The sequence below is a fragment of the Heterocephalus glaber genome, unplaced genomic scaffold, assembly GCF_053883595.1.
Source record: "Heterocephalus glaber isolate CG9 unplaced genomic scaffold, H.glaber_assembly_v1.0 deba00001479, whole genome shotgun sequence".
Lineage (NCBI taxonomy): Eukaryota > Metazoa > Chordata > Mammalia > Rodentia > Bathyergidae > Heterocephalus > Heterocephalus glaber.
The window spans coordinates 3539133-3549634 of record NW_028258316.1 but is presented as its reverse complement, the minus strand read 5'-3'; the positions used below and the strand labels follow the sequence as shown (position 1 = coordinate 3549634).

General features: G+C 52.4%; 1 protein-coding gene across 4 annotated transcripts in view; it reads right to left on the bottom strand.

The window, feature by feature from the left end:
• Window positions 1-557: 557 nt before the first annotated feature.
• The window catches only part of Tsc1 (TSC complex subunit 1), a 57548-nt gene continuing 47603 nt past the window's right edge, over window positions 558-10502 (bottom strand). For all 4 annotated transcript variants that reach the window (XM_004849048.4, XM_004849046.4, XM_004849050.4 and 1 more), the window contains exons 19-23: window positions 9853-9963; window positions 9117-9239; window positions 6353-6540; window positions 6102-6263; window positions 558-5700 (exon numbers count right to left, since the gene is read on the bottom strand). In XM_004849048.4, the coding sequence (XP_004849105.2) occupies window positions 5175-5700; window positions 6102-6263; window positions 6353-6540; window positions 9117-9239; window positions 9853-9963 (1110 nt within the window). In that variant the 3' untranslated portion in view covers window positions 558-5174. The remainder of the gene's footprint in view (window positions 5701-6101; window positions 6264-6352; window positions 6541-9116; window positions 9240-9852; window positions 9964-10502) is intronic.

Below are 10502 nucleotides of genomic sequence, written 5' to 3'. Positions count from 1 at the left end.
TGCGACTAGGAGCCAGGGTGGACCTCAGAATCAAGGAAAGGGCATTTCCTGTCTTCTGCTGAATGCCCGAGGGGCAGAGCAGGTGGTGACCATCACTGTGCCCTCCCTTGGTGCACACACAACCGCAGCTGGCAAGGCTCAGAGCCAGCGAGACTGCAGCAGAATAAACCTGCTGGCTTCTGCAGAAAAAGAGTCCAGGAAACACAGCCCGGCCAGCCCCTTGGGGCACAGGCACTGAGAGCCAGGCCGGACAAGGGTGCAGACCAGCAGCTGGCTGGCTTTCAGGGTTTCCCTGGTAGATGAACACCAAGTGATTCTTTGGGGCAGAGCAGATTTTTGAGGCAGAAGTTTACGTGTCACTGATTTCCCAGGACATGAACGCCCTTACAGAGAACAACTCCAGAGCCCATACTTGTCCACGTGCTCCTCAGCCACCCGCGGTGAGCCCTCCAGACCCAAGCTGGGTGTGCCTTGGGACCAATCCCCCACTTCATCTACCACACCCTCCACATGCACCCTTGAGGCCAGCATACGTTACTCGTAGCAACACAGCAGAGTAGTGCAAAACAATAAATTTTTATTTGTTCACAGTTAAACACAAGCAACTGCCTTGACATTTTAGAACATCCTAAGGACAGCAAACCCTTTTGATTCCAACTCCCGTTCACTGAGATTGTACCATGTTCTCTTGCAATTCATAGCTATGGCATCCAACGTGGACTGTTTGACATGCTTTTAAGATCAAGGCAGGAAAGTTTAAACCTTTTGACAAGAAGTGACTTTCTTCCATTTAACTAAAAGCAGTCTGTTTAAAAAATCGAATTCTGTTCACTGATGGGATCCCTTTAAACTGCAAGTTACCCACATATGGTTCATCCATGATTGAGTTACGAAACTAGATTTTAGCTTAGCAAAACCTGTTCCTCTGTAATGGATCTGTGGTCCACAGACGTCTTCTGAGGAGAGATCACTGACTATTCCCAGCGCAAAAGGCCTGGCTGCCTCTCTGGCGAGCCAGAGCAGTGCCACAGCACCGCACCCTCCCGTCCAAACACTGCAAGGCTTATGTGGGGTCCTGGGTTCTCCTCGCAGAGATCTACTCTAATGGCTACGCCAGCCCGCTTTCCCAGACGGAGGAAAATGTGGCAGCACCAGGAAGGGGCACAAAGCTCCTCAGCTTTCATTAACTCCTCTCAGGGCTGGAAGTGGTGGGGGTGCGGGGAATGGGGTTGGGCGTGCAGGAAACGGGATTCCTGTGTAGCTGCAGCCACTCTTCTCTCTGGCGAACATTTACATACTGCAGGACCGTGTGGCAAAGATGGGAACACCTGCTGCCCCAGGCTCACTGGGGAGGTGCAGATGGGGAGTCAAGCCATGGGAACAAGGACTCTAGGAGCAGCCTAAGGGCCAGGCCCTGACCTGAGCAAAGCTCACTGAGAGCCATCGTGACTTCGCAGCAGTCTGGGGCAGGGCTGTGTGTCACAGGACTCCGGATATGAACAGACCGGACATTCTCAGGCTGGGTTCATTTTCCAGCCCTCCTGGAGGTCAATCTAGCCCGTGGAGACAAGGCACACACAGGGGTGAGCCGGGTCTTTGCACGCCCGGGAGCCGGCCTCTCTGGTGGGCGGGGCTTGTGCTGTGCCCACCGCCCCAGCACGTCCACGCTGCCCCCACTGCTTCGTGCTCAGCAAGACACGCCAAGCATCCTCCCTGGCACTTCTGTTTGCCCTCCAGTTCTCTCTGGCTCCCGTGGTAGGTTCTGGTGTTTGGTGGCCATTTCCATCGGCCAGTCACCGCGCACTCGCTTTACTGTCAGCACAGAAACCTGTGCCCAGCTTTCTACTCTCAACGCGAGGTGGAGCTCTGTGCTCCAGCCCACGGACCCTTTCCCCCACAGCCACTGCATGCCTCCTCTGATCTGCTGCTGTTTCATCTTTCTCAACAAGAGCACTGGAAAGTACAAGCTGCTGCCAATGTTCAGTCTCGGCTTTGTGGCTTTTTATCTTGCTTTTGCCCAGGGAAGTTCTGGCCTCTGACTATGGTAGGGAGGTTAGGAGGAAGCTAATTTTTCTAATTGTCAGTGGCTTCCAGGAGCATTTCCTGGGCTGACAAAGTACCTTCTAAGAATGGTTTGGACCGCTGGCCCCAACCACATCACATACAATAAGCACCTTCTGCAGCATATTCCTGGCGGCCAGGCAGCCTTCTCTCCCGGAAGCTGCTGACAAACCCAGGAAGTCACTAGGCCTGCTTCAGTGACACTGGTCTGTGCACTCATCGACAAGGACTTCTCAAAACCTCCGGAGCCAAGAAATGACCCTAACACCCCCTACTTCTGAGTTTGTTTCTCATAATCATGACCATATATTTCTCCTAATTCTACAGTAACAATTTTTATAGATTTTATGGTGCAGCCTTAGCAGCAGCTTCTTAAAACCCCACGAAAGGCTCTGTCAGAGACACATGCTTATTTCCTGTATCAGCAGCTCCAGGAGCTCATTTCCTCTGTACCTTCCTACTCCTTTTCCTTCTTCCTCCATGCCCCAAATAATGTTGCAGTGCTTCTTTTTAAACAGATTCATGCTGAATGAGACACAGACCTAGGCTCCCTGGGGCCCTGCTACCCTGGCTGATGCCAGGAGTTAAAGTTATGCATCTTCGCTTTCACAGCGCGGGAACACAGTGATATAGGATGGAGGCCACCCAACCCCAAAACTAGACACCAGGCTAGTTAATCAGTGCCAAGACAGGCTCTGCACGCCACTAACTGTCCTGATACCCTTGTCCAGGCCTCATTTGCCTTTCAGGAGTTCCTCTCCTACCTATCGCCTTTCTGCCCTTAAAACGACTGCCTGCAGCGCCAGCAAGTGATGCAGTATCTGGCAACACATGGACTATGGACAGGTCTATCACTTTCCAAGCGAGGGCAAACTCTACCGTCGACAATGGAGTCCTGTGCACCATAAAAACCTGTGCTTTTGATAGAGTAACTTCACCATGGCCCCAGGTATCAACCTCCCAAGCTCAGCTGAATAAACCCATGGCCTCCTAGAGCACAAAGGAGCGTGAGCTGGACCAGGCCAGGTCCACCCAGGCTTGTAAAGCTGGGGAGACAGAGCCCTGGAGTGGCCGCAGAGCCTCACTGTACTACACCGCCTACTTCCTTCCCTGTAGTTCACAATCTGTCCTTTTAAAAATCAATTTGTTTTTCTTACATTCTCCTTTACTAATTAAGGAAAAGGCTTCAAGGTAAATTCCTTTTATCTTTGTTCTGTGGCACAGATCTCGTAGGCTTGGGAAGGAAGAAAGCACTTAAAACCGATTTCAATGGTTAATCTGTAACATTTCCTTGCTGTTCTGAATTTGTTCACGTTGTCCTTTTCTAATACGGAACCAGAAAGCTAGGATGTATTGGATTGTAAGCTTTCCTTTGGACAAAGCCGCATTAAAAGTGTGGCCTTACTGGTACTTCGACAGCACCAGCGCTGGGCTCTGTGGGCTGAAGCAGCAGGGCCATGCCTTCCCCTCCCACAGACTGGGTGTCAGTCACACAAGTCCTGTCCCCAGCAGGTCTTCATCACTATCACCATGGTGACACGGAGTCTCTAAAGGCCTGGTTTCTTTCAGTCAGGGACGCTAGGATACCTAGTATATGTGCTGCCCAAGAGAGCACGAGGGATGCTAGGATGCTCATTGCCGCACCTTTAAATAAAGACTTTCCCCCTGCACACGCTGGAAGCCAAGATTTCGTACCATTGGTTTCTATTTCTCAAGGTTGAACCCTTCTTTTCTCTGAAAGAACACAAACAGGGCTCTTTTTTGCCAAGTTGCTCCCGGGCCGGGCTGGAGTACCAGGCAACTGCTCTTAGGGTGCTAGTGTTTATTTAGGAGCATCTGCTGGGTTTGGGTCCCCTACTGCCATCAGTGTCTGACTGGTGTCCCTTCTCGTGAGCACGTGGGGCAGCCCAGTGGGGACAGGCAGTTGGCCTTTCCAATACTCCCCCAGAATCCGCTTTCGGTTGCTCTGTCATTCCTAACATGGGGGAGGATGACAACATCAAGCTCCTGAGAGAGCCAGCTCTGAAAGTCAGAAATGGTGTGAAAAAGCTACCTTTTTGGTGGCCCGGAACTGACAGTAGTGAGGCAACCCTCAGCCTGAAAGACATTCACGTAAGCTCTGAGGCAACTCTGGACTTTCACGGCCTCTCTGCTGCAGTGCCTGAAGCAGGTGACACAAAAGAGGCACAGGGAACTCAAGGGAGGAAGGCAGCCCGACCGAAGGGCTAAACCAAAGGCTCAGCTACAAGACAGCAGCCCAGAGGCATGGCGCCACATGCCCAAGAGCTCCTGGGGCCTCTCCAAGTGACCTCCCCACAACCCAGGGCACAGGGTCGCTGCCCTCACGCCAGCCTGGGCTCAGCATGGTACCAGCGTTCAAGCAAACACCAAATAAATAAGAGGTAGTGGGGGAAGGAGGGACAAGAGCTTTCCCAAAGGGCGGGGGCGTGCGGCCTCCACAGCGGCAGCTACCCTTGTGAAACAACCGGTGCTTGTTCACACGCAACTTCCTCGATGTGTCAGAACCACCAAAGGAAAGGAAGGACGAAGGAACCCTCGTCCTGCTAGATCTGCTGCTGCAGATGCTGCACTGCAGAACCAAAACTCGGGACAGTCTCCCACAGATGCTTCCACACGAAGACACTCAGCTCTGCAGGCCACAGCCTCACAGGAGGGACACACTGGACTTACCTGCAAGGCTGCCAACTGCCTGGTCTAACCGAGAGCCACCCAGTGATCTGAGCATCAGGAAAGCAGAGTGCTGTCAGACTCAGAGGTGGAATCTGGCCTCCTATTGCACAGGTCCAAAGGACACAACCATTTGCGGGGGAGAAGGAAGAAAACAAAGCTACTGAGGAGCACCAACTGGCCCTCGATTAGTACACACTGATAGGTAAATGAAAGGGTTAGGGGCAGGGCGAGGGGAAGGTGAAGAGGCTTTTCAATGCCAGATCTGAAAACCGCCTGCACTCTGTCAGATGTCAAAGGGACCTCTGTCCCACTTCCACACTTGAGCAACCACTCAGACCCTGGAGACAGGAACGCCTTGAACATGCACTCACACCTCCTGTTCTATGCCACCAAGATGCAGGATAACACTGACTGAGCTCCCCTTAGCTGTGTTCGTGACGAGCCTCATTGTAGTCCATGATACGAAGCTGTCCGACACTGTCCAGGCTGGGGGGAGAAGGATGCGGGCCGTCTAGGTTCAGGGAAGTCTTGGCTTCCACACCCGAGTCTTTGCCCAGGTCTGTCTTTAGGCTCTCGGGGAGGCTGCAGATGCTCATGCCGTCCTCATCACACTGGCTCTCACTCTTGTTTCGAAACAACTCTCGGGCCTTCATGCCCAGAAAGCTTTTTGAACTGGGCAGTGAACCGACAGTTGGGATGCTGGTGGTGGGCTCACCCACAGTGGCTTCCCTCCGACTGCTGAATGGGCCCGCCCTCTGGCTTGGGGGTTTCTCTGGGGTGGAAAGCTCACTGCTGCTGCTGCTGCTGCCACCGCCTCCAGCTCCTCGGCCTCCACTGCTCCCCCGCATGCTGCCAGGCCCAGGGGTCTTGGTCTCACCATTGTGCCCAGATGCCTCTTCCTTGTGCCCTTTCATGGGATCTGAGCAGCCATCATAACAACAGTCAAGCCTGCAAGAAATCCAGGGAGGAAAAAGGAGTTGGTGACTCTGACGCCCATGTTTGGGAGATGTGGAATTGCACGGTACCCGCTCCCAATGAACCAAACTCTGCTGGCCTGCTCTGCTGTGTAACAGCGAAGCCAAGCAAGAGATGGCATAGAGAAACCTAAGTTACAATGAGGGATCCTCGACGGGAATCTGTCATGTGAATGGAGGACCATGTGATGCAAGCTGGAAGCAGAGGTGGGAAGACCACTGGGCATTGTGAGGAAAGGTGAGGTGGGGTGGTTCTCTGAAAGAGCACTGAAGCCCTGAAAGGCTGTAACTGCCACTTCCAATGTCATGCAACACAGTCCTGGCTCTGCTAGTGGCAGCTTTGTTGAAAGGCCAGGTGTAACTCTTGGCTCCTACCTTTCTTCTGCAGCTTCTGCTGCCTCTGGTTTTTCCTCTTCGAGTTTTTGCAGGAGGCCGTCTTTCTCCAACCTGCCATACAAGTCTAAGATCTCCAACTCGAACACCTGTGTGATCCTTTTCTGAGCCTCATACCTGCTCTCCGCAGCCTGCAGCTGTCCTCTGAAAGATACAGACCCCCCCGCCCCCAGAAGATGGGAGGCTGCCCTTAGCAGGGTGCCACTGCCCCAAACCTTCCTTACAGAGATTACCTAGCCTGGGCCTTGACATCCTCCAGGTACTTCTTCTGCTCCAGGAGGAGGTGGTCTTTCTTGGCCAGATGAGACTCCAGTTCCGAAATGCGTTTCTGAGAAGTATCCAGCCTCTGATTCTGCTGGAGAACGTGGCTTCTGTTTTTTTCTAGTTCTTTCCGGTACGCGGCTTTCATCATTTCCACTTCCTAAGAGACTGCAGTTAGTACTTAGAGAAAATGAAAGCTGTCATAAGCTTTGAGAGGTGCTTCAGCAGTTCCCCAGCGGTGGAAATATAAGCAAGAACAACTCCTGGAAAGTAAGCTGGTTAGGTGCTAACCCAGAAACCCTTCCCTGAAGTCCAACTCGAAATAATCTGACTGTAAACAGATATTTTGTACAAAAATAATAACCACGGTGTATTTGTAAGAGCAAAGAACAGCAAACACCACAACGGGGAAGCAGTTACATAAAGTACATTTTGTATCTGTAAGCTGTTAGAAAGGATATGGCATCAGTAAAAGATACAAAAGCAGACTATAGAACAGTGAGCCGAGCAAACACACACAGAGGCACATACCTAGTGACATGTGCCAATGTTCACAGATATGACAGTGTGGGTTATTTGCTTTCTATTTTATGATTTCCCCTCTCCTAACAGCAGCTGAGGAAGAGCTAGAGAAGGCCACAAGAATGGAGCAGGTCTGCTCAAGAGAGGCAGCACGTGCAGGCTGGATCCCCTGACGTGATCTGTCCATCATGGCCAGGTGGATGGGCTCCCTGTAGCTGCAAACCCAGGGCAAGCGTACACTACTGTGCAGAATAAAGGTGGAAAGGGTAATTCTCTAGCAGCATATGGTATGCGTGTGTGTACTACGGTAAAGTGTATATAACATAAAACTCATAGCCACACGCTCGCTTTCTAAACAGGCAGTAAACCACAAAGTGCAAGGAGGTGAACTTTCATGAAGGGCCCTGGCCTTGAAACGGAGCAGCAGACACAAGTTTCCAGGGCACAGACTGCGAGAGATGGAAGGGCCAGCCAGCTGTGAGACCATGCGGCCACTCCAGCTGTGCTAAATGGCTGCAGACATCAGCACAGGTGAGGGTGTGGTCACAAGCAATAGCAACCAGCCCTCCACATCCACGGACTCAGCCAACCACACATGGAAAATGTTCAGAAAGAAACTGTCTGTACTGAACATGCAGACTTCCTGTCCCTCCCCTACATGAGACAGTGTAACAACTATTTACATAGCACATTCACTAGGTACTAAGTAACCCAGGTATGATCAAAGTGCATGGGATGGTAGTGTGGGTCATAATAAGCAAAAGCTATGCCATTCTACATAAGGGACGCTCTGGAGCTGACCTCCAGGGATACCGAGGACAACTGTATTTATTTATGGCTAATCACCCAGGGAATTGCGTCCAGAAGGTTCATGGGGTCACAGTAACCTTTGCCAGCCAGTCGGCCATTCCCACCTGATTCTCAGACACCTGGCCCTCCTCCCTGCCGGCCTGAACGACCCCACCCCAGCTCCAGGCCCAGGAGGAAATCCCAGCTGGCTGGGGGTGCAGATGGTACAGCTGTGCACACGACTCAATCTGGCCAACAAGGGCCGCTCGAAGTATGCAGAGTCTTCTGGGAGAGGTCTCCCAGCAGAGCGAGGGTCAGAAGAGATGCTCTCCTCTTCCTCAAGACACAGGTATCCAGCCGGGACAGGTGGTCTCAGGGACTACCTGGCAGCCATGGCAACAACTGGGCAGAAGACAGAGCAGACAGCACAGGCAGGACAGTGAAGCAGCGTCAGAGTCTGGCTCCCTGATGCTGTCCCAACCGCCAACCTGAGCAACCTGGAGCTCGTCTGCCTCGGGACTTCTTGTCAAGTGAAACAATAAAAGGCCTTGTTGTGAAGCCATTTTGGCTTGTTTCCTCCATCTGGTTTCCAAGCGAAGGCATCCTAATATGAGTCAGCATCATCATTCTTGTTTTACGTGAAACAGGTGCCAGAGCATCCTCGGATGCCCAGCAGCAGCCCGCACCACAGAGCCTTCCCCTCTACGCCTCTCCAGGGAGGCATCAGCAATGCCCCCAGCAAGCTCTTTCAGAGGGTCTTCCCACCTTCCTTCTCCCAAAACCATCTAGAGAAAGTTCCACATGTAACATCCTTCTAGGAGAAGTCTGAGAGCTGAGTCCAAGACTGATTTTTTTTGGTGTCTACATTTGTCCAAAAAAGACACTTTACAAAGCATAAGCCCAAGAAATCCTGAAGAGAGGCCCCTGTGTGATGGAGAAGCTGTGACAGAAAGCATCTGAGCATTTCCTACTAAAATTCTATTCCCAACTGGCTCAGCAGCATTACCCGAGGCTATTTATACTGACACGGAACTTCTGTCCTGATACCGCTGGTGAGGCACTAATTAACATAAGATCATCCTGTCACTGGCCTTGCTGCCAGGACTGAACGACCATCAGCAGAAATTAGATTCAGCACGAAAAGGAAGAGAACACGATATGCATGTGGTGTGTACCAGGACATACCCACAGTCCCGAGCGGCACGTCTCTCTCTGCAGGACGAGAGGGGAAGCACCTTCACACCTGTCCCTGCAACTACCCTACCAGGTTCCTTATGTACAGCAGGCTCCATTTCAGAGCCACCCAGCAAGGGGACACACAAGCACACGCACACAACCGCTGGATAGTGCCTGTGTAGGGACAGGGAGAAGAGGGGTGGACACACTGCCTGGGCCTGCAAGCCTGTCCTCCCAAGCGCCACATACCTTGGTAGTGTCCGAGTGCTTGTTCTGCAGCTGTTCCAAATACAGCTCGTTGACCTCCCCGAGCACCAACAGCTGCCTGTTCAAGAACTCCATCTGCTGCTGCACCGACTCACTGTTGGAGAGCTGACCAAAACACACACACTGTGAAAAGTCCAGCTCCACAAAACTGGAAATAGACGTTAAACAGGAAACCAGCTAAGGCCACAAGAGTCCAACAGTGGGGCAGAAGAAGAAATTCCCGTGGTTTCCAGTTCCCCAGGATTATGGCTAGTGGGCAGAAATGCACTTCAAAACGGTGCTATGCCAAGGGGAAGGAACTGTGTCAAACTGATCGCCACAGGACACTTGCAGCAGATGGACAGGTACACTGCCACGACGGCAAGGCCATCGGGTCCGCGGACGAAAGCCCAGGGACATTCACGTGCTGTGATCACAGTCGGAACCCTAGCACACTTTCACGCTTATGTGCACGAGTACTGAGAAAGGGCCCCACAGGGTGCACGTGCCTAGCTTAGCAGGTGCCTTTTCGGGGGTGCTGTCTGCACACTGCAGCACATCTGGCAGCACCCTGGCCCCTACCTATGAGCTGCCAAGCACCAAAAACATCCCCTGACGTTGGCCAACGCCATCTGACGGCAAGAGGGGGTCACTCTCTGCTGGGCCCAGCATGGGCAGTCAGGGGACACAGCTGTCCCACCTGAAGGGAGAGGGGAGGCAGCGTCCCCTCCCCGCTTACCTTCTGAGAGACCTGACTGAGCAGAAGCTCGGTGTGGCACACCTTGCTGTTGGCCTTCTTCAGCTCCACCCGCAGCTCCGCAATCATGCTCCTGCAGTCCTCCAGCTTTGTCTACCCAAACACAGGTGCTCATGAAGCTATGGCAGCACCGGCAGCCCGCCTGGCCGCCAGCCCTTGCAGAGCCAGGAGTGCCCAGCTCCTCAACTGCTCTCCTATTCTGGGCCATCAGCATTTGACTTCTTTGTCTTAAAAAGTAAGTTGTGGTTGATTTCTAAATCCCTTACTATTTAATAAAAACAAAACAAAACAAAGAAAAAAAGACCTTAGTTCCCAATCTGCACGCTGAAGAGCCCTGGGACTGCAAGCAAATGCACGGGGTGTTGCGGAGATGGTTTATGTCTCTGAGGGATGCACAGTGACATCTGTGGGACATGATGTGAACTACTAATTAGCCACAGGCAGCTGCTGGCTCAATGCTGGGTCACGCTGTGTGCCTGGACGAAGCCGTATTTCTGCAAGCTGGGCTTTGGGTGGCTGCTACGGTACGAAAGGACCATGAGAAACCAGTGTGAAACATGAAGTGAGGGTGCTGCTGTCCACTCTGACTCCAAGGCTGGGATCTGTGTCCCAGATGCACACGGCCTTAGTAA